At 55.1% G+C, this 27,597-nt stretch overlaps 2 protein-coding genes across 14 annotated transcripts; one reads left to right on the top strand and one right to left on the bottom strand.

Moving 5' to 3' along the window:
* Positions 1-119: 119 nt before the first annotated feature.
* On the top strand, positions 120-9,227 carry NDST2 (N-deacetylase and N-sulfotransferase 2). 7 transcript variants are annotated; one of them, XM_089313462.1, is made up of 16 exons: positions 120-426; positions 1,108-1,207; positions 2,757-2,792; positions 2,876-4,218; positions 4,411-4,498; positions 4,806-4,960; positions 5,148-5,333; positions 5,595-5,723; positions 5,850-6,032; positions 6,112-6,208; positions 7,232-7,355; positions 7,482-7,656; positions 7,814-7,864; positions 7,985-8,147; positions 8,385-8,487; positions 8,589-9,227. In XM_089313462.1, exons 4-15 carry the CDS (start codon positions 3,214-3,216, stop codon positions 8,444-8,446), a joined length of 2,418 nt encoding a protein of 805 aa, XP_089169588.1. In that variant the 5' UTR covers positions 120-426; positions 1,108-1,207; positions 2,757-2,792; positions 2,876-3,213; the 3' UTR covers positions 8,447-8,487; positions 8,589-9,227. The 7 variants fall into 7 exon arrangements, with proteins under 7 accessions (XP_089169588.1, XP_089169587.1, XP_017204191.3 ...); XM_089313461.1 differs by having other exon boundaries at positions 7,985-8,184; XM_017348702.4 differs by having other exon boundaries at positions 7,814-7,984; positions 8,075-8,147.
* A 173-nt stretch (positions 9,228-9,400) lies between these two features.
* Positions 9,401-24,360, bottom strand: ZSWIM8 (zinc finger SWIM-type containing 8). 7 transcript variants are annotated; one of them, XM_051823189.3, is made up of 26 exons: positions 23,862-24,360; positions 21,835-21,988; positions 21,502-21,596; positions 21,155-21,327; positions 20,872-20,979; positions 20,691-20,772; positions 20,477-20,597; positions 19,242-19,500; positions 18,929-19,104; positions 17,584-18,577; positions 16,713-16,844; positions 16,389-16,568; positions 16,106-16,289; positions 15,815-15,913; positions 15,124-15,248; positions 14,158-14,398; positions 13,902-14,060; positions 13,568-13,796; positions 13,100-13,389; positions 12,729-12,952; positions 11,391-11,885; positions 11,007-11,166; positions 10,722-10,898; positions 10,455-10,574; positions 10,020-10,130; positions 9,401-9,878 (listed from the first exon to the last, which is right to left on the bottom strand). In XM_051823189.3, exons 1-26 carry the CDS (start codon positions 24,067-24,069, stop codon positions 9,418-9,420), a joined length of 5,757 nt encoding a protein of 1,918 aa, XP_051679149.1. In that variant the 5' UTR covers positions 24,070-24,360; the 3' UTR covers positions 9,401-9,417. The 7 variants fall into 7 exon arrangements, 6 of the variants coding, with proteins under 6 accessions (XP_051679149.1, XP_002718455.1, XP_017204186.1 ...); XM_002718409.6 differs by having other exon boundaries at positions 10,020-10,198; positions 19,242-19,443; positions 23,862-24,353; XM_017348697.4 differs by having other exon boundaries at positions 10,020-10,198; positions 23,862-24,206.
* Between the last annotated feature and the right edge of the window lie 3,237 nt (positions 24,361-27,597).

Below are 27,597 nucleotides of genomic sequence, written 5' to 3'. Positions count from 1 at the left end.
CCCCCTCTGCAGGGCTGAGTGGACGGGCCCGCACCCTCGGCCCGCCCCTGCCCGGGGAGGAGCCGCGGCGCCTGACGCTCTCCAGACTGTGCCACCCGGCGAGGAGGAGGGGGCGCGCTGCCGCGGGCGGGGCGTGGAGCCCGCCGTTTCGGAGGCCGCGGCTCGGCTGTGCGCTGCGGAAGACTGGTTTTCCCGGCCCTCGCTCGCGTGGCTGCCAGGCCTAGAGCCGGCGGGGACCCGAGCAGGTGCTGCGAGCGCGCCCCCTCCCCCCGTGGGCGCAGTGGTTGGTTCCGGCTGCGGCAGAGCGTTCGCTCGGAGATGGCGGAGTCGCCGCGACGCGGCCCGAGGCCCCGAGAGCCGGGAAGTCGGGCAGCCCCGGGACGCGGCGGAGCCCGGGGACAGCGGGGACGCCGCCCAGTCCGCCGGGTGAGCTGCCCTTGAGGGGAACCTTCAAACACGCCGCGAGTGTGGCCCCCACCCACGGTTGCCCTCAGTTTCTCTGCTCACTGACTTCCCGTGAGTGTTGCCACCATAACCACCCGCAGGGTCGTCCCGGGCGGCCCCTCGGTGCGGCCCAGCGCGCCCCTCGCCCGGCGTCCCTTCCGCTCTCGGCCCTCGTGGGTGCCTCATTCCGCTCAATTCGCCCCTCACCTCGGGCTCCTCCAGCCCAGTCTCCAGGTCACCCAGGATCGCTTCGGCGCGCCCCTTGCCCTTTCCCTTTAACGCTCCCCGGCCGCTGCACTCTCCGGACCCCCCTCTGGCCCCGCATTTCCCCTCGACAGGGTCTCTCCGTCCATGAGACCCGGTCCCCGCGCTCCACCCGCCCCCCCTTTCCCTTCCAGCATCTGCCCTGCTGGTGCTCATGCAGCCTCAGCTCCCGGTGCCTGCCCCTACCCCTGCACGTGTGACTTGCTCAGGCTTGGGCCCGGTGGTCCCTTCGATGTCTGTCGCCTGGGCAACCGTTCCCCTGCTGCACACAACACCCCCTCCCAGCCCCCCGCCCCACAACACACACCATGTTCCTACTTCAGTATTTATCAGCCCACACCCTACGCCCTACCCAGCGACTCTGCCGGCACCCTTCTCTAAGTCTTCCTGCTCTTCCAGGTATGACGCTACATGCAGTGGTTACCAGCACCGGCTCTGGACCTTGACAGGCCTCCCTTTGAATCCCAGTTCCTCCACTGACTGAGCTGTGTGATCCTGGGCAAGTTACTAAGCTTCTCTGGGCCTCAAATTACTCTTATGTAAAATGGGGATAATAATAGTATCCAGCCCTTACTTACCTCTTAGGACTGGACTGAGGATTAAGTACAGGTGCTCCTTGACTTACAGTGGGACTGCTTCCTGATATGCCTACCATAAGTTGAAAATATCTTAAATTGAAAATGTATTCAATCCACCTTGTAGAAACTTAGCAACACGGTGCATTGTCGTGTGTGGGTTGCTGCTACTGCTGCCCAGCATCACAAGAGAGGACCATGCCACATACGGCTAGCCCTGGGAAAGACGAAAATTCACAGTATGGTCTCTGCTAAATGCAGGTTGCTTTCATGCTGTTAAGGTGAAAAATCCTAAGTCAGGGACCCTCTGAATAGGTAGAGCTCTCAGGAGAATGGCAGATAGTAGATGCTCAACAAAGGGTCAGTGTTAACATGAGTGCTGTGGCCTGAGGGTCAGCTGTCCCGCAGGGACTCCTGCATGCCGCTGTGTTCCCCGACAGCCACTGTTTCAAGGAGTCACCTCTTCCTATCAGATCACGCTTCTCCCAGTTCTCTTCTCTTGTCAGTCTTATCCAGGCCGAGGATGAACTTTTCTTAAATACTCTGTCCCGGTTCTAAAGGACCCCTGAGACGGCTGTGTATAGGGATGGGTGACGGAGTGGGATTGCCAGCCACCAGCCTTCCTAACAGTGGCTTAGGTGGGGGAATGACAACAAAGCAGTGTGAGAAAAGAAGTCTCTCAAACTAGGGTCTCCCTAAAGTTGTGTTTTCCAGTCACTGTGTCTCATTGCCTGCCATCTGTCATCCAGCCGCACTCCGTTTGCTCTGATTCTGTAACTGGACCCAGTCCCTCACATGTCTCTGCTAGCTTGGGGACCCTTTGGGGCCTGTAGGCCTGAGGGTGTAGTACCACCGTGGCTAAGTTAGGAAGAGCTGGAGTGGACAGGGAGGTAGACTCTGGATTCAACTCTTCGCGTTTCCTCAGGTTCCAGTCCTCTGGTTCCATTTTTTCTCCTCTCCTGACCAGCACAGAGGGGTGCAGGGTAGGGGGTGAGTGGTTTATAATAAGCATCGGAAAAGAGTCCCCAGGTTCTAGGTGTGGAAGTTACAGAATGCTAGCTAGCCACCTCTGTTTCCTCTTGAATTCCTCTACCATCGTGTCCACATGACTGCACGTTCCTTAGTGCTCTTGACCGTGATGTTGGGTTTCATTGATGAGGAAGATTACCAGACTCATGAGTTTCCTCTTACCTGGTATTTTGTTGGAGCATGGGACTTCTGGGGCTCTCCATCCTTTTTTCATGGAAAGATCAGAATTTTCTTGCTGGTCAACTGTGCGGTCACAGGTCGGGAACTGTTTCTACAGCAGGCCCGTTTCCAGCTTCCTGGGCTGTTTGGCCTCTCATTGATAGAACATTTGTCCTTTACTGCACTTTGCTGAGGGAGACGTTGGGCACTGATTCGGTTGTTCTAAGAAAGGGAAGGCACTCTGAAGCTCGGAGCTGGGGCTCAGCGCATGTTCTCCTTCTGCAGGACTCACTGGAGAACACATCGTCCAGGGAGCAGGAGGTAAGAGAGGCGGTGAGGAGGAGGATGGGTCCATGACACGGTTTCCAGGAGAGAAGTAACCCATTGATCTCTCTCTCTTACAGACAGTAGGGGCAGAGATTGTGAATTTTGCTGACCTGTGATGTAAGGAGCCCAGCCAAGGCCAAGAGTAGAGCCTGGCGAGAATTGCAGCCTGAAGCCATGGGGCCCGTGGCCATGGTGACCTGAGACCTGAGGACTCTGTCCACTCACCCCCTGCTGCCCCTCCTACTTCCCTGTCCTGTGTTGAGAGGACTTGTCGCCACCTCTTCAGGAAGCTAACCCTGAGGGAATCCCCTTCCCCTCTTTTCCTGTCCTTTCACCCTGCCAGCACAGTCTTAGCCGCTAGAACTCCTGCCTCCTGTCCCGAGGTGGTCCCCATCCCTCCTTCCCTTCGCCCGCCATGCTCCAGCTGTGGAAGGTGGTACGCCCAGCTCGGCAGCTGGAACTGCACCGCCTCATACTGCTGCTGATTGCTTTCAGCCTGGGCTCCATGGGCTTCCTGGCTTACTACGTGTCCACCAGTCCCAAGGCTAAGGAACCCTTGCCCCTACCCTTGGGAGACTGCAGCAGTGGTGGGGCATCTGGCCCTGGTGCTGCACCTCCTCCAGTCCCACCCCGGCCTCCCAGGCCTCCAGAGACAGTCCGAACTGAACCCGTGGTCCTTGTGTTTGTGGAGAGCGCATACTCCCAGCTGGGGCAGGAGATTGTGGCCATCCTGGAGTCTAGTCGTTTTCGTTACAGCACTGAGCTGGCACCTGGTCGAGGGGACATGCCCACACTGACTGACCACACCCACGGCCGCTACGTCTTGGTCATTTACGAGAACCTGCTCAAGTATGTCAACCTGGATGCCTGGAGTAGGGAACTGCTAGACCGATACTGTGTGGAATATGGCGTGGGTATCATTGGCTTTTTCCGAGCCCATGAGCACAGCCTACTGAGCGCCCAGCTCAAGGGCTTTCCTCTTTTTCTACACTCAAACTTGGGGCTCCGGGACTACCAAGTGAATCCTTCTGCCCCCCTACTGCATCTCACCCGCCCCAGCCGCCTAGAACCCGGGCCTCTGCCTGGTGATGACTGGACCATCTTCCAATCCAATCATAGCACATATGAACCAGTGCTTCTTGCCAGCCTTCGGCCAGCTGAGGCCCCCGTGCCAGGACCAGTGTCTCGTCGGGCCCGGCTTCCTACTGTGGTACAGGACCTGGGGCTCCACGATGGCATCCAGCGGGTGCTCTTTGGCCACGGCCTTTCCTTTTGGCTCCACAAACTTGTCTTTGTCGATGCTGTTGCATACCTCACTGGCAAGCGCCTCTGCCTGGACCTGGACCGCTACATCTTGGTAGACATTGATGACATCTTTGTGGGCAAGGAAGGTACCCGCATGAAGGTGGCTGACGTTGAGGTCAGTCTTTCCTTGTTCTTCAGTTTCTTTTCTTAGAAGCCATTCGGGCTCTGGCCTATCCAGCTCTCTTCCTTGATGCTGAGCTTGCCGTAGTTGTACTCTGTCCTACAGGCAGGAAGAATGCTGGTTCTCATATGTCTCCCACTCATTCTGCTCTTTCCTGATTTCTCTTGTCCCTGGCTCTGTTCCCAGGCTCTGTTGACTACGCAGAACAAACTCAGGACCTTAGTTCCCAACTTCACCTTCAACTTGGGCTTCTCGGGCAAGTTCTATCACACTGGTGAGCTTATTATTCCCCTGCTCCTTCAGCATGTCAGCCTCAGTTTTAATTATCTGTCCCTTCAGTGTGCATTTGCCTGGACAGCCAAGGAAGTGGGGACGGGTTGGGGTCAGACTGCTTGAGGACACAGTGGTGAGCGTGAATTACCAGCGTGGGTGGCTGGAGGGCAGGTTGCCAGTGTGGCAAACAGAGCCTTCGTGGGCAGGGGTCGGGGATGTTGTCCCAGGGTGGAAGGTGATCAGGCTGTTAGGAAACAAAGCAGGCACGGGCCCGCCGGCTGTGATCAGTGGTCAGTGTGTGGTTGTAGGGACAGAGGAGGAGGATGCAGGGGACGACATGCTGCTGAAGTACCGCAGAGAGTTCTGGTGGTTCCCTCACATGTGGAGCCACATGCAGCCACACCTGTTCCACAATCGCTCCGTGCTGGCTGACCAGATGAGGCTCAACAAACAGTTTGCTCTGGTGAGACCCTCGGATCTCTCCCTTATCCTTCCTCGTCCTGCCGACAGATGCTTCCTTTCCAGTTCTCCTAGTGGGATCCCCTTTCCCTACCCTTTCCATTCTTCCTTCTGTCGAGGCATCCCCACCCTCTTTACCCTCTGCTCCCCGAACCTCACCAGGTCCTGGTGAGAGTCTATGCCATTCCCAGGAGCATGGGATTCCCACGGACCTGGGGTACGCTGTGGCCCCCCACCACTCGGGCGTGTACCCCATCCACACGCAGCTCTATGAGGCCTGGAAATCTGTGTGGGGCATCCAGGTGACCAGCACTGAGGAGTATCCCCATCTCCGCCCTGCCCGCTACCGCCGAGGCTTCATTCACAATGGCATTATGGTGAGGGACTCCCAGTCAAATGTGCATCACATCCCCACATTTAGACAGCCTCCAGCCTGCAATGACTGCTAGGCCCAGTTCCTACGCTTAAACAGGGTTTAGAAGGGTGAACAATGACAGTGCACATAGTAAGAGCGTTATTGCTGTAACTTCAGACTGAATCCTCTGTAGCCCAGGGAATCCCAGTGCCTTAAGATGTTTGTCCTTCATCCACTTACCCAGCCTTTCCGATCTCCTCTGACCCTGTTCTTTGTCCGCCAGGTGCTGCCCCGGCAGACGTGTGGCCTCTTCACTCACACGATCTTCTATAATGAGTATCCTGGAGGCTCTCGAGAACTAGACCGGAGCATCCGAGGGGGAGAGCTCTTCCTGACAGTGCTGCTTAATCCGGTAAGGTGCCAGGAGGAAGGGCTAGAAGATGGGAGAGCAGTGTTGCAGGCTGGCACTTGACTCCTCCAGGCTGATCTGAGATGGGGTAAACTTGCTAGGTCTGATATGCAGGCACCCCTCTTACAGATCAGCATCTTTATGACCCACCTGTCCAATTACGGGAATGACCGGCTGGGCCTGTACACCTTTGAGAGCCTGGTGCGCTTCCTCCAGTGCTGGACACGGCTGCGCCTGCAGACCCTTCCTCCCGTCCCGCTTGCACAGAAGTACTTTGAGCTTTTCCCTGAGGAGCGAAGCCCCCTTTGGCAGGTAAGGGGGCCGGCCAGAGACACGATTGGGTTGTGCTTCAAAAGATTAGACTTCATCTGATTCTTGGCCTCACCTACAGAATCCCTGTGATGACAAGAGGCACAAAGATATCTGGTCGAAGGAGAAAACCTGTGACCGGCTCCCCAAGTTCCTCATTGTGGGACCCCAGAAGACAGGTGAATCATCCTTAGCCAACTTCTGTTGTCCGGCATTAAACTCCAAAGGATCCTTTAACCAAGCAGTGCTCCCCTCATACCTAGCACTCTCATTAATCCATCCTCTTAAAAAAAAAAAGTATTTAAAATGCAGAGTTAGGCAGAGAGGGAGAAATCTTCCATCTGCTGGTCCACTCCCCAAATGGCCACAACAGCCAGAGCTGGGCCAATCCAAAGCCAATAGCCAGGAGCCTCCGGTGCGTCTCCCATGTATGTACAGGGGCCCAAGCACTTGGACTATCTTCCACTGCTTTCCCAGGTTATCAGCAAGGAGCTGGATCTGAAGTGGAGCAGCTGGGATTCAAACCAGCACCCATATGGGATGCTGGCACCACAGGTTACACACTACACCACAGCGCTGGTCCCAGTCCAATCTCTTGAAAGTTGTTTGTTTGTTTGTTGTTTCTAAGATTTATGTATTTACTTGAAAGGTGAGTTAGAGAGATAAGAAGAGAGAGATCTTTCATTTTGCTGATTCAATCCCCAAATGGTCACAGTGGCCAGGGCTGGGCCAGGCTGAAGCAAAGAGAGAGCCAGGGGCCAGGCTGAAGCAAAGAGAGAGCCAGGAGCTTCTTCTGGTTCTCCCACGTGTGTGGGGGGGAGAGGGACTTGGGCCATCTACTGCAGGGACCTGGATCAGAAGTGGAACGCCCAGCACTTGAACTGGTGCCCATATGTGATGCCATTGCTGCAGGTCACTGTAAGCCACAGTGCCGCAGCGCTAGCTGTGATTCTTGGCCTTGGTTGGGTATCAGGATCATATGTGGAATTTTTAAAAGATCCACAAATGATTCTGATACAGTGAAAGGTTGAGGACCAGTTTTAACCATTCTGCAGGGCCTCTCTCGGACTTTTCCTTCTCCAGCTGTAGTTTGGCCAAAGGGGAGTTTAAAACCCAGAGTGGTGGTTTTCTTACCTTCTTGGCGCTCATGCTGTTGACCTGGCTTCTCCGCCACAGTGGCTTGGTCTTTCTCTCCCACTTAGGGACCACGGCTGTTCACTTCTTCCTGAGCCTACACCCCGCTGTGACCAGCAGCTTTCCCAGCCCCAGCACCTTTGAGGAGATTCAGTTCTTCAGCGGCCCTAATTACCACAAGGGTATTGACTGGTGAGATTGGGACTCCTTTGAATGCTTCTCAGAGGAACAGTCCTCCAAAAATACTTCATTCCAGCTTCCTCCAGCATAGACGTGTGGCTTCTTTGCAAATTTCTCTGCCTCTCTGCTGCTTCACAGGTACATGGACTTCTTCCCTGTCCCTTCCAATGCGAGCACTGACTTCCTGTTTGAAAAAAGCGCCACCTACTTTGACTCAGAGGTTGTACCACAGCGAGGGGCTGCCCTTCTGCCAAGAGCCAAGATCATCACTGTGCTCACTAACCCTGCTGACAGGGCCTACTCCTGGTACCAGGTGTGCCTGAAGCGAGGGGGCAGCTGTTGGAGAAACAGAAAGGAGTGAGGGTGGGCGAACTGGTGTGCTGGGGAGGGACGCCTGTGCCGGCTGTCAGGGACGAGAGCCAACCATTCCTGTCCAGTCACTGGTTCTTCCCTTACACCGTGCCCTTCAGCACCAGCGAGCCCATGGAGACCCAGCTGCTCTGAACTACACCTTCTACCAGGTGATTTCGGCCTCCACCCAGGCCCCTCTGGCGCTTCGCTCCCTGCAGAACCGCTGTCTCATTCCCGGCTACTATTCCACCCACCTGCAACGCTGGTTGACTTACTACCCCTCTGGACAGGTACCACCCCTAAGAGCCCTCACTGGGGTTCCCCTTCCCTTCGGCCGGAGGCTTCTTAGGGACACAGGGAACCGCACCCCTGTCCTTCAGTTGCTGATCGTGGACGGGCAAGAGCTGCGCACCAACCCAGCCGCCTCAATGGAGAGCATCCAGAAGTTCCTGGGTATCACACCCTTTCTGAACTACACACGGACCCTCAGGTGGGAGAGCATGAGCCAGGGGAGGAGTGCTCGGGGGGAATGGGGAAGCAGGTCAGATCCTCGTGTTTGGAGGAGACGTGGACTTCCCTTGGTTCCCAAGGAGAGACACATGTCCCTGTGGGCTGGGTGGGGCAGTGTGCACTTGAGAGACTTGAATATCTCTTTTCCTTGCTACCTAATGGCCTCCTCCCGCTGAGCAGGTTTGATGAAGATAAGGGCTTTTGGTGCCAGGGACTTGAAGGTGGCAAGACCCGCTGTCTAGGCAAGAGCAAAGGCCGGAAATACCCAGACATGGACACTGAGGTAAGTAAAGCCTGGGGCAGGGGATTCCTTCCCACTTGCAGGTGGAGGACACTGTCCCACCCCTCATCATTTGTTTCTGCCCTTCATTTTTCTCCTGTCAGTCCCGCCTTTTCCTCACGGATTTTTTCCGGAACCATAATTTGGAGCTTTCGAAGCTGCTGAGCCGGCTCGGGCAGCCAGTGCCCTCATGGCTTCGGGAAGAACTGCAGCATTCCAGTGTGGGCTGATGTTCCAGCCTCTCATACCAGCAAAAAGCCCCCTACTTCTCTAAGGGGCGAGCCCAGAGCAGGGCCCACAAGGGGATTAGAGTGGCCTGACCCCTCCCCCTTCTACCTCAGTGGCCCCCAGACCTGGGATGTCTGAGAAGGCAAAGACTTCCCTTTTCCACAGCTCTGGGGTCTAATAGAGGGGCTCCCTTGGTGCCCCACGTCATGGTACTAGGCACCTTTGACCCCTAATTTTGGAAGGTGAGAAGGAGTGAGAGGGTCCAGGCAGGGTGTAGGACAACATAGAAGTCCAGTGATTTCTCTCATCACCCCCAGCAGTGTCTTGTCTGTACCTGGCTCCGGGTGGGACTGCTTGCTGTGGCCACTTGAGTCAGGTGGTGGGATCTACCTGTGGCCCGGCCTCCCTAACGTCATTCACATTGAATGGGGATGAGGTCGGACAGTAGCTCATAGAGCTGAGTCTGAGCCCTAGTGGTGGGCTAGAAATGTCCTTAATAAACATCCTTATTTTTCTGTTTTGTCTGCCTCACTGGAGCGAGAGGAAAAAAAGAAAAAAAAAAAAAAAAAAAACCCTGTGATAAGGCAAATGTCAGACATTCAACCCCTATACTTCCCTTCCCCTCCCCCACCCTTAGCTCAAGGTTTAACCACAGATGGAGGCAAAGAAAGGAGGAATCCAGGCAATCTAGAGTAAAAAAGGAGTTTATATATTTATAAATGCCAAATAAATACCAGAAGCCACCCAGCGCCCCCTCCCAGACAGGGCTGTCTCTCCCAGCCCTAGGCTTCTAGGGTCTGAGACATCTTGGCCCCAAGCTACAGCCCAAGAGCAGCTGCCAGTCTGGGCTACCAGGGAACTGAGTGGGGATGATCTGTCCAGCCAAGATTCACTCCCACTGTGTGAAAGGCCCCCATAGCCACAGGCCTGTGTCCCTGTATAGGGCCCAATGGGGGCCAGACTCAGGGGGAGAAGGTGGTCATCTCGAGTGAGACCCGCTGCCACAGCTCCTTGGTCTGTTTGCTGCGTTTGAGGTTCTGCAGGATGTCGTTGAACTGCATCATGCCCATGGGTGTCAGGCAGAAGGCGCTGCGGGCACTGCGGATCGCATTCACAAAGTCGTCGTAGTCGGCAGGGGTCAGGTGGATCAAGCGGTGGTGGATGTACTGTGGGAAAACGAGCCGGGGAGGAACCTCAGTGCACAGCACCGAGTCCATCCCCTCCTCCCTCCCATGCTGCACAAGCTGCTCTGTGCCGGCCCAGGAGGTCCTTCTCTTCCCCCAGCTCCATACTTCTTGGACTGTCACCTGCATGTATGCCTGCTGGCAGCGCTGCACCAGTTGGTGGAAGGCCGGGGCACGCAGATGGTTGTGGGCATGAGCAGGGCTCAGCCGCTGCAGCGTCTCCATGACGATCTCCTGCAGCACAAACGGGCTCAGCACCCCCTTGGCTGCCCCCACACAGAACTGGTGCACGTAGTTCACTCCTGGGGGGCAGGGGGAGGGGCATGAGACGGGGGTGGCCACCTCTGCCCTAGGGACCCAACTTATAGATCTCAGCTCTGGCCTGGCCGAAAGCCTCCCTCCACCCCAGGAGCTGAGGTAGCCCTCCGCCCCCCACGCCCGCACACGTACCCGACCAAGGCCTCAACTCTGAGCAAGAGCTAGGAAGGAGGTCTGGGATAGGAAGGTGGGGAGGGGAACGGATGGGAGGACTATGGTCCTGGGGAGGGGAGGTGTTACCCAGCTTTGCTGCCAGCCCCAGCAACCATTTGACATCATCAGTGTATGGGGGAGAGCGGGAGAAGTTGTTGGGGTGATCGTTGTGTGCCCGGCGACCCAGCATCTCCAACGCCAGCATTCCTAGGAGATAAAAGGTGAGCCCTGGTGGGTTGCTTTCTCCTCCCCCTCTGCCCCAAGCCTGCAAAAAACAAGAGCTGCTGGAAGGGGATTCCTGAAGAGCCTGTGGCACAGGTGCGGGTAGAAGCGCAGAAAGGGACCACCTCTCACCGACACGGTAGGCAGCGTGCAGGTGGTGCAGGCTGTGCGGATTGACTGGTTGACTGTGGGTCTCCTCCTCGGGCGGTGGGAAGCCCCCGCTCACCAGAGGGCTCGGCTGCGTGGTCAGGGCAGGCAGTGAGGCACCCTGGATGGCTGGAAATGTGGATGCTGGGTGGACGCTGCTCACTAGGGTGGGATGACAGGCGTGTGAGCGGCTCAAAGTCCAGGCAGGGGCAGACCAAAGGAGAAGGCTCCCTCCCCTCCATTCACCTGCTCCCTGTCCCCACAACTCACAGGCCACACTGGTGGGCAGTGGCAGCCCTGGCTCTGTATGGTAGGGATGTACTGTGATGGGTGCCATGGAAGGGACGGGGAAAGACACAGCAGTGGCAGCAAGTGAGGGAGGAGTCACCGAGTAAGGGTACTGAGCCCCCAGGAATGCAGGATGCACACCCTAGAGAAGGGAAGGAAAAAGGAGAACACGATGTTACTATGATGTAGCTCTCCTCCTTCACCCCATAGGGGAGTCCCTACATTTATCATCTAAGTTGAGCTAGGTCCCCTCAGACTCCCCCCACCTAAGATGCTTGGGGCAGCCCCATGATATTCCTAGGGTACCCTGCCCCAACCCCCAGTGAACTCCCACAAGCCCTACCCCCAGCAGAACTCTGGTCTCACCTGTGGGTATGCAGAGCTGGGCACAGGGAAGACAGCAGGCCGGGGCATATGAGGCAAGGGGTGGGCAGGGTGAGCTGGGTGTGTGAGGTACTGAGGGCTACAGGGTAGGTGGGGCTGTAGAGCAGTGTAGGGGTGCAGGCCAGGAGAGTGACCATGCCCCAGACCTGGACCTGGATATAAACTGGACCCGACTGAGATGACTGGCACTACGGTGGCTGCTGCTGTCACTGCTGCTGCTGCTGCCGCCACTGTAACTGGCTCAGTCCCCGGGCCCCCCCTGCCCTCAGGCAGCCCCCGCCCAGCCTCCCCAGCTGCCCTAATCCCACTGGCACTACAGCTTGTAGCCCCTTCGCGGGCTGTGGATGAGCCACCTGCTGTTTGCTCATATAGCCAGAACCACTGGTGAGCAACCTCAAACAATACTTCGGGGTATACGCCCCCACCCTTAGCCGCCTCTTCCACTGCCATGCAGGCCTTCTCCAACATCAGGTTGTCCTGGAAGGGAGGGGCAACAGAGCGTTAGTGGGTAGACTTTACCCCAGAGATGGTTTCAGATGACATTCCACTGTCTCCCCTCAGAGTAGGCTGGTTCCCAGGGAGACATTAGAGGTCAGGGTCAGTACTCAGTATCACAGCAGTGAATGTGCACAGATTGTACTTGCTGACCGACAGGAGTCAAACCCAAGTTACAGTCCCAGTTCCACATCCTCCCATCTAAGCCTTGTAATCTCTAAAGCCTGCCTTAAATTTTCCTTCATAGGTGATCATCTTGGTCCCTAAAGTATAAGCCTCTATTTCCTTACCTGTAAAATAGGAATAGTCCTAACCATACAGTTGCTAGGTAAAGGAGATGACGGATATGAAAATGTAATTGCAGACTAAATATCCCTAATCCAAAAATCTGAAATGCTGCGAAATCTTCAAAATCCTTTAAGCACTGACATGATGCCACAAGTGAAAATTCCAGCCATGAAACTTTCTTTCATGCACAGAATTATTAAACTCTTCTCTAAAATTACCTTCAAGCTATGTGCATAAGGTACACATGAAACGAACGAATTTCAAGTTAAGACTTGGGTCCCAGCCCCAAGATATCTCATTATGTTTATGTGAATACACAAAAATAAAAATCCAAAATCTTAAAACACTTCTGGTCCCAAGCACTTCAAATACAGGATATTCAAACTGTAATATGTAAAATGTCACTGTAACGGGACAAACTGGATAATCTGTAAACTCCAGGATGTGGAACTAAAGAGCTGGGCCTTCAGCTTTCCCATCCCCATCCTCCCTGCTCAGAAGCTCCAGAGCAAGCTCCCAGATTGCATGTAGAAATACCTGCTCCTTGCACTGCACCAGGGCCCGCTGGATCTCATTGGGGTTCAGCGCATGAGCATGAGGCAGGCAGCTTAGGGCCAGCTCTGCTGCCGCCCTCACCATATTGGAGTCTCGTGCCCGTGATGCCCTGTCAGCCAGTGACGCCACCTCAGGGGGTGTCAGATGTCCATCCCAGCACTCTACCAGTATAGTCAGGGCTGCGCTGCCGATCTCCATTGCCTGGCCTTCAGGGATAGGGGAGAAGAGCAGAGTGGGGTTAGCACAGGCACCACTGGGCCATGGGAATAATGTCTCTCCTGTTGGAGCTTTACAAAAGCTCTTCTCCACGACTATATCTCCCTCCCATACCCAAGTCAGGACACTGGCTTTACCTGTAATCCAAGAAACGTGGGAAGAATAGGTACGGGAGAGCCAGTTGGGAGAGACAAAGTTGTGCAGGCCAAGGGCATAAAGCCCGATCTCGAAGGCGCAAAGGTGCAGGTTGCGGTGAGGACCCTGGTGGCCCCCTGAGGAAGATGGATGTGTGAAAATGGAAGTGCTGCTGTTGCCCCCTGCCTTGATCAGCACCGTCTTCGCCAGCTCGAAGTAGAAGTGTGCAGCTGCCTCTGATGGCTGATTGGGTACATGGGGGGCATGACTCTCGGGGCGGCGGCCCTTGTACCTGAAGGGGCGATGGGGTAGGGACGGGGTTGGGGTTTCTTTGAAATGGGAGTTCCAGGTAGGTTGTGAAGGACCAGGGTAAGTGAGGATGTTGAAGGGAGGGGCAGTGGCTGAATTACACTAGGGATGTGGCTCAGGGTGGGCTGGATCAGGGGAGACTGGCATTTCTTCCCACTGACCTGCCAACCTCAACCGTCTTGGCCCGGGCCCCTCCACTGGCACTGGCTCGGCGACTTCCACTGGAGGATGAGGAGCCCAGGGAGTCTGAGGAAGAGCTGCTAATGCTGTCACTGTCTTGTCCTCGACCCCAGGAGGTGGGGGCCCAGCCCCCTCGAAGTGGCCTCCGGCTTAAGGTGGGGGAGCTGTCCGATGTTGTTTCAGGGGCACTGCTGTCAATGCTGGCCATACCTAACCCCCCAAGACAAGTTAAGTCTCAGAAATCACGAGTCTCAGAAGCAGGCTGTAACCCTGAGGACTGTCTGTCCTGTTATGCCATCCTACAAGTGGTCCTACCTGTATGCTTCTTCTTAGGCCGCCCTGGGGAGCCCCAGCCCCGTCCATTGTAGCCTCCTCGACTGCCAAGTGCCAGACGGCTGGGAACCTTCCCCTCCGGCCTTGGGGTCAAAGCTGCCTCAGATGGAAGACCTTCACAGGGGGAATGGGGGGAACTTTCTAGGTGGGAAAAGTAGGACATCGGGATGAGCCTAGGAAAGGGAACCCCACGTGGCTCTATACCATTCATTCCCCCTGCCCAGTGCCCACACCTCACCAAGCACATTCTTCTCTGTGAAGCCCTCAGTGGGGCCTGGCCCAGCCCCTGCCACACTCCCTGGCTGAGCAGCTGCTGCAGAGCCTGAGGTCAGTGGTTGCAGGGCCCCAGGGGCAGACGGGCCCCCGTGCTTTGACGGAGACCTCTGGCTGGCGGCTGCTGGGCGGCTAGATGAGTAGAAAGAACTCAACGTCTGTGGCTTATGTGTCTGGCTCTCTCGGTCCAAAAGTTTATCCAAGATCTGAAGGAAAGAGAAGTGGTGAAAGGATGCCCTTTGTCCCCCAACTTCTGTTGCCCACCTTTCTCCTTGAAACAGCCTGATGCCACCTCCTCAGGAAGCTCTCCCCAGTTATTACTACAGGATGACCTTGACTCTTGTACCTTGGTATTCTCTGTTAGTGCTGCAGGACTGAATATCCTGATGTTCAATGAATATTAAGCAATAAATGAATGAAGGACCTTATGCCTCTGCCTCTCTTACACCCCACACCCAAACACCCCAATGGCCCTTTTTTTCCCCCATTTTATTTCAAAGAAACAGACTGAGTGCTGGAGAGGCAGATGGAGAGGGATCTACCCTCTGCTAGTTCACTCCCCAAATGCCAGCAATAGCCATAACTGGGCCAGGACAAAACCAGGAGCCCAGAACTCCAGGTCTTCCATGTGGGTGGCAGGGAGCCAAGTACTTAAAGCCATCATCTGCTGCTCCCAGGGTACACACTGGAAAGAAACTGGATTGGAAGTGCAGATACTAGGACTCAAACCCAGCACTCAGACACAGGATGGGTGGCACCTTAACTGCTGCACCACAACACCCACACCGTCTCTTGTTCTTTATGTAATGTCCCAGTGACTTCCTACTTAACTCCTATGGGCAGAATACCACTTTTCTCATTATACAGGAAACCCCTGAGAAAGGATGAGGCTTTCTTGTTACATCAAAAGCCTAGTGCCTCTGTCCCTTACCTTCTTGAGCTTGGCCTGGTCGTCCTTGTAAGTGATCATCAGTGATAACGCCAGGTCACCCTTCTCCCGACGTGTGCCTTCACACAGGAGGGGATGTTCTGCCTCGCTCACAGTTGTCTTCATGCCTGTGGAAAGGTGGGCCTCATGGGGCCTGGCAGTGGCCCTACCCCCCCAGACAGCATGAGCAAACACAGCACTCCTCAACCCCTGGCACGTGATGTAAGGAGTTCCCTTGGTCCACACCACATCACCTGGAGAAGGTTCCCACCGCCTGCTACATGCAATCTAAGCTCTGGTCTGCTTTTGAGACCTTTACAACCTGTCTGCTCTGCCTACCCAGCATGCAACCTAGCACTCTGGGGACGTCTTCTCACGAGGACTGTATTGCAGCTATGTCTCTACCCATGGCAGTCCCCTATCCGGAACTCATTCATCTTTGAATTCACTTCCTACATTCTGCTACCCTCCAGGCCCTTCTCTAAATTTGTTTTGCTGCGTTGCAGCAGTCAACACCCATAGCTTCCAATGCCCTGAATTTCTGAGTGTCTAAGAGGCATCAGATGGCTTACCCATATCATGCTGACTTTCCCATTATCATATAACCCCTCAGGAGCAATGCCCAGTTCTCATGTCCTCCAAGGCCTGGGCCAGGCTTAGCTCATGGATGTACTCAAGGCACTGAAAGACTTACCCAAGGCAGCAACTGCTGCTTCAAATCCCAGTTCCTCATCCCCAGGCATCTCATTGCTCCAGTTGCGACTTGGGGGCCGGGAACCCGTGGGAGAAACCACTGGATCAAAGTTGGGGTAAGTTAGAAGAACCATGGGAAAGAACACAAGGGAACCCAAGACCCTCATCATCCCAGACCTACCCATGCCTGATGGGTCCTAAAAGTGATTCAGAACCTTGGTACTCTTGATTTTTCCTTAGAAAAAGTTATCTCTACCCAGTTCCCCACTTATTCTAGGGTCAGGCACCATACCTGGAGCACAGAGAACATCAAAGATGAAACTGGCCAACATGAGGGGCAACACAGGCCGATAGTCACAGAGCGTCCCTTCCCGAAGCTCTTCAGCTCGACACCGCATGGTACTCATCTCACTGGGACCCAGAGGGATCTTCTTGAGTAGAGTGGCCACCTCAGACTCCTGGTATGCTAGCTTCACCTGTGCACAGAAGTGGACTCAGACCCCCAGGCCTGCATGGAGGTCAAGGTGCCAGGCTTTGAGGAGACTGAAGTATGAGGCTCGGATGGAAGCGCTCACCTCCAAGGCCTTGGTAGAAGCTGGGGGCCGCTGCAGCTCCAAGGCAAACATGCCAACTCGGAAGGCCAGGTTATGATGCTCTGGGCGCTCACTTAGCACCGTCAACAGGAAGGCTGCCTTGGTCAGGGTGTTGGTAGCCACCCATGTCTGACGGCTTGTGGATACCTTGTTCTTCTTGCCCTGGAGAGGGAAGCACAAGGAGGCAGGCAGATGAGTCTGACTCTCTTCGGTAGAGACAGTAGGAGGCTCTCACTTGGGTGGGGCGTGGGAATAGGATTCAGGTAAGTGGGGCTGGGGAAGGTAGAGCAAGGGGGTCTCTCTCACCTTGGCAGGGGGCGGCTCTACCTTGAGGTCGGGTGGGTTGGCTAGCAGGTCCTGGGCAAGCTCCACCGTGAGGCGAGAGGCCTCACTGCTATAGCCGTGCGCATGCAGGGCCTCAGCACAGGCAAATAATACCTGGAGAGAGGACATGGGGCCAGACAGGTTGAAGCCTCAACTTGCAGGGAGGGGTGGGGCACAATTTTCACTCATGTAACAAACATTCCTTGAGCACTTGCTGTATGCTGGGCTAGTCCCAGTATACCACAGAAGCTCAACCTGATCAGAGAGACAAACACATAAACACACAAGCCAGTGTGATGCCAGCAACTAAGCAAGCAGGCAGGATACCCCATTGGAACTTGGGGCAAGGGAGCAGTACAAAGCGACTTCCCAGAGGAAGTGAACTTCAAGATGTCTGAGACCCAAAGAGACAGGAGCTAACCAGGCCAGATAGGCTAAGTGCATTCTAGCCAAAAGGCTCATCCACACAGAAGTACGGAGCAGGAAGGGCATGGCAGGCTGTGGGAGAGGCTCAGCAGACTGCAGTATGAGGACAGAGCAGCCAGACGGGGCTGGAGAAGCAAGCAGAGATCAGACCGAGCAAAGCTTCCTACACCATGCCAAGGATCTTCATGCTTATCCTCAGGGCAGTGGGAATCTGCTTGCTTTCAGCAGCAGAGTGACGTGAGGAGGCATCTCAGAGAAGTCAGTGTGGCAGCAGGGAAGCATGTGGACTGCAGCCAGCTATGGGATTCTAACAGTCATGCTGAGCATCCTGACACTCCCACCTGGGGCTGGGGGGGCGGGGGGAGACCCTCCCAGCTGTGGCTAAGGGGTACCCAGCTCTCCCTCCCTCAGTCCCAAGTCCCCTCACCTCCATGCGGCTCTCCTGTTCCAGCGGCTTTAGCCCAGCAAACAGGTCGTGCTCCTCCCCAGCCCCGCCCTCGGCCTTCTCCTCCTCGCCCCCAGCCCCATCCTGGGCATTCAGATAATAAGCCTGGTAGTCGTCATCTTCCTCTCCAACTGCTGGGGCTGCCTCTTTGGTTTTGGAGAGCCCGTTGCCACTCTCATCTGTGGAAGGGAGTTCGTCCCGGGTGCAGACCTCCCCAGGCAGCAGACCAGGGGGCCCAGCAGAGGCTGTGGGAGGCTCAGGCCCCTCGGAGAAGTACACGCCCCCATCTTCTTCATAAGTATCTGGGGGCTCAGGAAGGAAGGCAGAAGGCCCTCGAGACACACCAGAGGGATGGCAGGGTGGAGGGCTCTCGGGAAATCCGCCAAAGGTGCTGGCTTCTGCACCCAGGGCCAGGCTGCTGTCATCCAGGCTCATCTCTGCCAGATCTGGCTCCAGGGAGCTGTCCTCACTGCTCAGCCGTCGCTTACTCACGCTGCCTGCCGAGCCCTTGCCGCCACTGCCAGACCCTCCCAGTGCCTTGGCTTTTCCCCCACCTGGACCCATCTTATGCAGAGCCTTATCTCCCCCTTCAGTGGAGAGGCGGCGGGGACCCCGCTGCGATGAGGGAACCCCCTCACCCAATCCCTTGCGCTTGGCCCCAGGCTCCTTAGGCCGCACAGCTGGCTCAGTAGGAAGAGGTCGGGACCGATCACGGGATTCCTCCAGGCCCCCAGAACGTGAGGCACCTGGCCGAGGGGGCAGGGCCCGGGCCCAGCAGAGTGCCAGCTTCCGGTCAGTGCCGCTGTAGGTAACACCAGGAAGTGGGTAGGCCTCTTCCCAGTTGAAGTAGCAGGCCTCCACGGCTGGCCGGAAGCCAGGGAAGAGCCTCTCCAGGGTCTTCTTGTGCTGTCCCCGCTTTACGTTCTCAATCACCTTCAGCTGCCACTGGCGCAGCTGCGCACACAATTCCCGGCGGCTGTGGGAACAGAGGGAGGGTTTGCTGGAGGGGAGCAGGGTACACTCTGCACAGAGAAGGGAAAGGAGGGCATGTGTGTGCCTCAAAGAATACAGGGAAAGGACACAGAGGAACAGTTGTGGAGCCTGTCCCATAGGCATCATTGCCACGCTCAGGAACCTCGGAAAGTAGGTGCCGCGTGGAGGACGGAGGAAAAACGCCGCTGTGAAAGGGGTCCTAAGTCACGAGGAACCCTACGTCTCTGCACCTCGCATCTGCTCGGGCCAGAATAATGGTAGATGTCAGCGTACAGGGAAATGCGGGCTCGGTCTGTCCTGGGATGGCTGTGGCGAGCCTCGGGGGGAGACTCACCGCTGGGGGCTGAGTGCAGGGTCCAGCACGGCCAGCCTCCACAGTGTGACCATCTCATCACACATGCTGGCGCACGCGTGGGCTGCCACCTCTGATTGCCCATTGCTGCGGCCTGTGTGCCCGCTGGCGCTGCTGTGTGAGGCTGAGGTGCGCACGCTGTACCACCAGCCTGTTATCTGGGGACAAAGAGGGCTATGAGCTCTGGCTGATGGCGCCATGGAAGACAGAGCAGCCCTCCCCAAGAGCCCTGAAGAGAAGAATGAGGCGGGTGAGGGAAAATGAGCCACCACAGAGCTCAACTCAGGGGGATTACCTGTTCATAGGTGAGGCACTGGTCAGTGAGGATTTCCAACAGCGGGGCAGCATTGCTGTCCCTCCGCTTGAACATCTCCCGCACAATGCTCAGCAGGTTCCAGACGCCCTCGGGTTCGCGGCCCCTCAGAGGGCGCAGCAGACATGCCCATTCAGCAGCGGCCGGAGGCTCCGTGGAAGACAGATACATTGAGTTCACATCACTAAGAAAATAGGAGAGCAGGGGGCCGGCGTTGTGGTGTAGTGGGTAAAGCTGCCACCTGCAACACCAGCATCCCATATGGGTTCCAGTTCGTGTCCCAGCTGCTCACTTCCCATCCAGCTCCCGGCTAACGTGCCTGGGAAAGCAGCGGAAGATGGCCCAAGTGTTTGGGCCCCTGCACCTATGTGGGAGACCCAAATGCAGTGCCTGGCTTCAGCCTGGCCTAGCACTGGCCATTGCGGCCATGTAGGGAGTGAACCAGCAGATGGAAACTCTCTGTAACTCCTTCAAAATGAATAAATCAATAGTTTTTTAAAAAAGAAAATTAGAGAGCAGAACGTGCTGAGTCAAACATGGGGCTAAATGAAGTGAGTGGCCGGTGCCGCAGCTCACTAGGCTAATCCGCCACCTAGCGGCGCCGGCACACCAGGTTCTAGTCCCGGTCGGGGCGCCGGATGCTGTCCCGGTTGCCCCTCTTCCAGGCCAGCTCTCTGCTGTGGCCCGGGAAGGCAGTGGAGGATGGCCCAAGTGCTTGGGCCCTGCACCCCATGGGAGACCAGGAGAAGCACCTGGCTCCTGGCTTTGGATCAGCGCGGTGCGCCGGCTGCAGCGCGCCAGCCGTGGTGGCCATTGGAGGGTGAACCAACGGCCCCTTTCTCTCTGTCTCTCTCTCTCACTATCCACTCTGCCTGTCCAAAAATAAAAAAAAAAAGAAATGAGTGAAAGTGCAACTGGGTTTTGGCCTAGAGCACAGGGGCAAAGAGATGTCCTCGAAAAAAAAACTCCCCATCCTTCTCTGCCTCAATCTCCTGATCTGTGAAAGAAAGAAAATAATTCTTGCTCGCCCTAAAGACTGGCCATTCTGATGATGTGTGATCACCATCCATCATTGATTTGTTGGTGACATCTTGTGCACCAGGCACTGTGCAGAGAATAAAAGGTGGGGGACAGACATTACAGAACAAAGACTCTGTCAATAGCCTGAGAGCTGCTCCCCCTCCATCACAGACACAGTATGCAGAGAGCCAACTTACCTGAAGACCACGGGGGAGGGGCCGCAGAACTTGTGCAGAGTCTTCTTGATGTTGTCGGTGAGCGTGGACTCGTCCAAATACCAGGTGCTCTGGTCCGAGGCAGAGGGCCCTGCTGTGGGGTCTGAGGACAGGCAGTCCGTCACCTCGAGACAAGGCCTGCGCGCACCTGACAACAGCGCACTGTGCTCTGCACTGGCTTTCTCACCACACTCACCTGGGGCTCCACACACTGTGTTGATGGCGGTGGACTGGGAAGAGAGGAGTTCATCCAGGAGACGCTGGGCTGTGGGAAGAATCTGAGGAAAAGGGATAAAAGCAGAGGGAACACGGCACAGGTGACCCCACTAGGCCTGGGCCTGGAGTTGGCTGTGGGAGCGTGTGCCAGCCCCTCTCACCTGCTGAGGAAGCTCACTGATGAGGTACTGAGCAAACTTCTGCAGCTGGTCCCTCTGCAGCCGAGACAGGGACTCTGAGACTGGGGCACGCAGGCACACTGCGGAAGCCTGACACGGACACAGAGAAACAAGGCACATCTAAGAAAAGCTTTGCTGAAACTGCAGCTGGGACAGAGAGGCAGAGTAGAGGAGGCAGGGGCGCTCACACTGGCCAGGCATGCAGCAGAGAAGGGGGGCGGGGTGGAGCGTAGGATGGGGCCAGGACAAATTGGGAGGGCCTCACGTTGTGGATGCGGAAGAGGCAGAGTGCCACGACGTGGGTGCACCATTTGGCCCCAGCCCCACAGGTACAGCTACAGGAAGTGACCCGGCAGCGGTCAAACATCACGGCCACGTTGTAGGCCCCTTTAGGAGGGACCATCTGAGGCGGTACCACTGTAGCACTCAGGTGGAACCCTGGGGAGAAATGCAGACACGGTCAAGCAGGGCCGCCAAGACTCGATCTGTGTTCTGCAGCCCGGCCCGGGCACTCATTCAGACGACCTGCTCCAGCTTCTTGCAGTGATCCTTAAGTCTCAACACAGGAGACTGGCGAGGCAGGCACGCCCCAGCACATGACGGAAACCTCACCTATCTGTAGTGGGTCCTTCACAGCCCGCATGCGGAACAGTTGATCCCCTCGCTGGAACTCGTCCGCGCTGCCGTTGGCCAGACATGAATACAGCCTGGGGTGAAGGACATGGGCGCAACTCAGCAAAAACCTCGAACAAACCCCAGCAAAGGCCACGGGACCTTAGGCACTCCCTCCCCGGCACTCTCTCTTCCTCTCCTCACCACAACTCCACACATAGTATCTCCTTTGTTAGGTGGGCAGCCCAGCCCAGCCCAGCTGATAGCGGGATATTAGGGCCCCCCAGCCGACAGCGGGAAATCAGGGCCCTACTGGCCACCGTCAGTCCTCACCGAATGTCCTCTTCATTCTCAGGGAAGCTCCAAAAAGCAATTCGGAGCTGCAGCTGCTCGGGCACTGGGGGGTACACCTTCTCCACCACTTCAAATGGGATGTGAAACGCCACCTGCTTTGCTGACAGCTCCACCAGTGGGATCACCAGTCCATCTTTGGAAACAAAGGTTGGAAAGCAGGGAAGAGAAGGGGAATGAAAAGGGACACAATTACTTGGCATTAATGACAGCGCCACATCCTGGGCCTCACCTCACTATGAAACAAAGAAGAGACCTGCGTGAAAATCCCAGATACCCTCTGTCATGGTATACTAACCCTTAGACCTCCACCTGGGGGGCGTGAACGAACAATGCCCAGCCCACAGTCCGCTGCCCAAGGCCTAGAACAGAAGATCTCAGGGACATCCCAGGGAACTCCTGGCCAGGTGTGTTCCAGGAGATTAGCTCACAATCCGGCTCACGTGGCCCGGCGTCGAACTGCCCGTAGACTACATGCCCTTCAGACACCGATTTCTCTCCTCTGGCACTCTGGTCTCTGACAGTGTTTTAACTATCCCTTTCTTCTAGAGGACTCTAGGCCCCTCGAGGGAGAGAAGACAGGACAGAGCACAGCAGAGCAGAGTTAAGAAGGGACCTCAAGAAGACAGAGGCTACGCTCTCTTGAACACACCTAAGCCCTGACTTCCCACAGAAGCCCTTGTGGGGAGACAGTTACCCCAGGGGCCCACGCTGCTGCTCCTGGGATCACCTGGAACGTGACAGAGTTATCATTCAAGAAGGATTTCACAATGTTTTAATCAAAAAGTAGTACTACAGCTCTTACCAGATTGCCAATCATATTAGAAGACAGATCAGAAAATCAACTAGCAAGAACCTCTTCTTAAAAAACAAGTTAACTATTCTATTTGACAAGTAACTGAGGGTAGCCAGAGGGTGGGCAGGTGGAACTGATCCTGTTTCCCAGACTTTAACCTGTCCAAGAAAACACCAGTGTGTCTACACCAGCAGGATTGCAGACACTTCCCCCAAAATGGGCAAGTGCCACAAGGCCACGCACACATGCAAATAAAAAAGCAGGGGGGCCAAGAACGACCAATCCTGAAACTGCCTACCATCCGCGTGTGGGTGGGTGTTCCAACCTGACGGTCAATACCACCACTGCAGTCACTCCTAAGAAGTGACCCCTGTCAATTTCTGTCCCAAAGGGACACCAGAAATCTCTGAGGAGCAGTCTATGAAACAGGGCTCTTGGAATGGCCTGAGCACAACCACACAAATTGAACTCAGTTGCTGCAGCCAACTTCCAGTGACAAACCGGGAGGCGGGCAAAAGAGGCAGGGTCCTGAGGCTAGCTAGTCTCTCTTGTCATTCTCCCCTCCATCCCCTCTAAAAAACACCACTAATCAGTTAATTCAAGGAAAGACCCTGGGATGTAAGAAACCCACAGACATAAAAGAATGGAAAGTGTTTCACGAGGACACTTCCCCAGGCAAGGAAACCGAAGGCTCCAATCTACAAATCTCTGTCTGGCTTCTGACAGATATTGGGTACGGTCAGCAGCAAAGCTTTTCATGGGAATCTATGGAGGCTGGAACCTCCTTTCAAAGGCAGGTTCGCCCCCACGGAACTCTGGGGGGTCGGGGATCCCTTCTTGGTGCAGCTGCGGTCAGAGGTCAACGCCCCGAGGCAAGAAGCTCCCAAGCACTTGGCAATGGGCTGACACACCCCAAAGGGTCACTTCACGATCCGTTCCCTGCCCGCATTCTTTTGTGGTCTACTTTCCGGTCTGCTCAGGCTAAACTCAGTGAAGCATTCCCAAGTCCGAGAAGGGATTCTCCTACTCCACCAGGGAGAACGAAAAACAAAAGATCTACTTGCTCTCCAGTGCAGGATTCCCCCGCTCCCACACACACACACAGAGGCAGCCACCTCACAGTCCTGCCGTCCACTCTGAACTTGAGACAGCTCCCGGGCGAGGCCCGAGCAGGGCCTGCCCGCTCCCCTTCCCCCGCCCCGCTCCCCCTCACCTCGCATTCTGGTACCGCCGCCGCCACCTCCGCCCCCGCCGCCGGTAGGAGAGTTGGGCCCCGCCGACTGTTTGCGCCATCCCCGCCAGTTCTGGCAGAGGCTCTCGGCCTCGGAGATGAAGGAGCAGAGGGAATCCTCCTCAAAGCGGTCCGAATCCTCGAACGAGAAGCGCTCTCCGTCCTCCCACTCGGCGAACATCAGCTCCATGGGGCCCGCTCCCCCCGGGGCCGGGTCCCCCCCCGCGGATCCGGGGCCTGGGCCGCCGGCCGGGGACTGAGGGGAGGCCCGGGGCCTGAGGGGCGAGCCGGGGCTGGGAGTGGTCGGGGCGCTCAGGGCGGCCGTGCCGGGCGAAGATCTCAGGCCTGGGAGAGGGACGGGACCGGGCCTCGCCCCACAGCGAGGTGCGAAAGGGAATCGCGGCCAGCCTCCGAGACTCGGGGCCCGGACCAAGCGTTCGGCGGCCGGGGCCTCTAGGCGGCTGCGGCACCGCCTCCCCCATCAGCTGATCTGAACTTCCGGCCGCGCCGGCCATCACCACTTCCGCTCTCGCGCTCTCGGGAAGAGGGCCGGGTACGGGCGGGTGGAGGGGACAAGTTTGTTTAATTACTACGTTTCCTGCCTTTTTCTTTGAGCCCACCCCTCAGACACCGTGAAGAGGAAGCTAACCCCCAAAAGTATACAAAACGACTACAGATCCCAGCAATAACTTGGTGTCCATAGTGTCCCCAAGGCATAAGCAGCCGCCTTGCATTTTGGGAATCGTAGGCTGTCCAGGGCCTCACGGGAACCATTGGATGGAGTTACTGTCCTAACTCCGGATAGGCCCTGGGGCCGCATCACCTGCAGGGAATTGTAGTCCAGAAGCCTGCGATGAAGCCGACTTTTTACAGGGGCTAATGGGAATCGCCACGAAAGACACTGATTTCAGGATATGGTTTGATTTCAGGATATGGACTTCAAGACTAGGGATTCGTCGCCGTTTCTTGTTTGTGCCGGGAACCCGTCAGCAGTCTGGTGAAGTCTGTGGGCCCTCTGCCCAGATTGTTTATAAATACACAAAATACAGGAATGACAAAGGAAACGATTATGCTGAAACACTTTCGACAAAAATATTAATAAATTTCAGCATAGTACTGCTTCCTAATTTAAACATTGAAAATGACAAAAATCTAGCAATAAGGGGCCGGCGTGGCGGGTAAAGCCGTCACCCGCAGTGCCGGCATCCCATGTGGGCACTGGTTCTGGTCCCGGCTGCTCCGCTTCCGATCCAGCTCTCTGCTATGGCCTGGGAAAGCAGTAGAAGATGGCCCAAGTGCTTGGGCCCCTGCACCTGCTTGGGAGACGGGGAGAAGGCTCCTGGCTCCTGGCTTAGGGTCCGCGCAGCTCCGGTTGTTGCGGCCAATTGGGGAGTGAACCAGGGGATGGAAGACTCTCCCTCTCCTTCTCTCTCTATGTAACTCTCTCAAGTAAAATAAGTGAATCATTTAAAAAAAAATGTAGCAATAAGTGTAATAACTACCTTAGCTTTGAAACTAGTGATGAGCATAAATGTGATTGTGAGGGGCAGCTATTCGGCACTGCCTGGGACCCCGCATCCTCTATCAGAGGATCAGCTTCCAATTCCAGGTTTCTGCTAATGCACACCCTTCGAAGGCAGCAGTGATGGCTCCCTCTTCATATGGGAGACCCTGCAGTTCCTGGTACCTGGCTTCAACCTGGCCTAGCCTGTTGTTGCAGGCATCTGAAGAGTAATGCCACAGATGGAAGATCTCTCTCCCTTTCTGCCTTTCAAATAAATAAGTCAGTTTTTAAAAATTAATGTTATTTCAAGATCTTTGTAACCAACTATGAAAATACTATAATTTCCTATAGGTATTGCTGATGCTAATGTGGTTTGAATTGAAATGTTAAATTTCAGTTGTGGTTAAAGATAGAAAATTTTTTCCCATTCAAGTTTATGTATCTCTTTCTGAGAGTCATATTGGTTAAGAACTCTTACCTCTAGAGTGGGTGTTGTGGTGCAGTGGGTTCAGCGGCTGCTTGGGTCACCTGAATCTCACATCTGAGTGTCAGATCTAGTCCCAGCTACTCTGCTTCCAACCCAGCATTCCTGCCAATATGCACCCTGGGAGGCAACAGGTGGCAGTTCAAATTCTTGGGTCACTGGGGCCCACCTGGGACACCAGGATCAAGTTCCTGGCTCCTGGCTTTGGCTTGGCTCAGCTCTGGCTGTTGTGGGCATTTGGGGAGTGGAACAGAGGATAAAAGATCTGTGTATCTCTCTTTCTGCCTTTTGAATAGATGAAAATAAATAAACATTAAAAAAAAAAAAGATTTCTGAAATCTAGTCTGAAGTGCCTTAGCACTGAGCTTCTTACTGTAGCTAAAAAGCTCAGTTTACAGAAAATCACACATTGGCCCAGTGCTCCCTCCATGGGGTATGAGGACTATGAGAAGACAGCTGCAAACCCTAACAACTACCCCATCTGGAGCATTAAAAACTCCACTGACCTCTTGGATCAACATCTAAAGGTGTGAGGTACATCGAAAAGGATGAGCTCAATCATGCAAAAAGGGCAAAGAATACAAAAAATGCTATGCAACTGTTCCCAGTATCAGGGAATCACAAAACTAAGTGCCTTTAGCAACCAGACATATAAATTGAGAGACGTTTGGAGCTGGCGCTATGGCGTAACGGGTTAATGCCCTGGCCTGAAGCACTGGCATCCCATATGAGCGCCGGTTCAAGTCCCGGCTGTTCCACTTCTGATCCAGCTCTCTGCTGTGGCCTGGGAAAGCAGCAGAAGATGGCCCAAGTCCTTGGGCCCCTGCACCCATATGAGAGACCTAGAGGAATCCCCTGGCTTCATATCAGCGCAGCTCTGGCAGTTGTGGCCAATTGAGGAGTGAACCAGCAGATGGAAGACTCTCTCTCTGCCTCTCCTTCTCCCTCTGTGTAACTCTTTCAAATAAATCAATAAATCTTTAAAAATAAATAGACATCAACAGGTGAAACACAGATAATTGCTGAGTAAGCCTAGGTTTCAGTATCTTCAAGGGTCTAGTGGTGAGGAGAATGGGGACAAGTGATAATCAGCTCTACCTAATTACTGCCAGGCGCGAATAAGAAAATAGAATTGCCAGAGTTTTTTTTTTTTTTTTTTTTTTTTTCTTAAGCCAAAAGTAGCTTTTCTAAATTTTTTTCATGTTTTTAAAAATATTTACTTGAAAAGCAGAGTGACGAGAGGCAAAGACAGAGATTTTCCATCTGCTGGTTCACTTCCAAAATGTCCACAATAGCCAGGGCTAGACAGGCCAAAGCCAGGAACCAGAAACTTCTGGGTCTCCCAAGCAGATGATAGGACCCAAGTACCTGAGCCAGGCACACCAGCAGGAAGCTGAACAGGAAGCAGAGTAGCCAGGACTCAAATCTGGCTCTATGAGACACAGCATCCCAAGCAGTGGTTAACCTGCTGCACCACAATGCCTGCCTCTTTTTCTCTATTTTTGAATGTCATTCCCAAATTTTAATACTTTTTAATTGTGTGAATCAAATAAAACACATCTATAAAACTTCTGGGTTGCCAATTTGTGAACTTGACTATTCAGGGAACACCTTGTAGGGGCTATGCACTAAATAGGCAGGCACTAAAAATTCAGCGATGACAAAATGCTCTCCATACAGCCAGACATCAATGTCTTCTTTGCATCCAAAGACAAAGGCACTAAATGGTG

Source organism: Oryctolagus cuniculus, chromosome 15 (genome assembly GCF_051225735.1).
Source record: "Oryctolagus cuniculus isolate XC-2025 breed Fujian yellow rabbit chromosome 15, ASM5122573v1, whole genome shotgun sequence".
Taxonomy (NCBI): domain Eukaryota; kingdom Metazoa; phylum Chordata; class Mammalia; order Lagomorpha; family Leporidae; genus Oryctolagus; species Oryctolagus cuniculus.
Note: the sequence above shows the minus strand (reverse complement) of the source record. Positions and strands in the feature narration are given on the sequence as shown.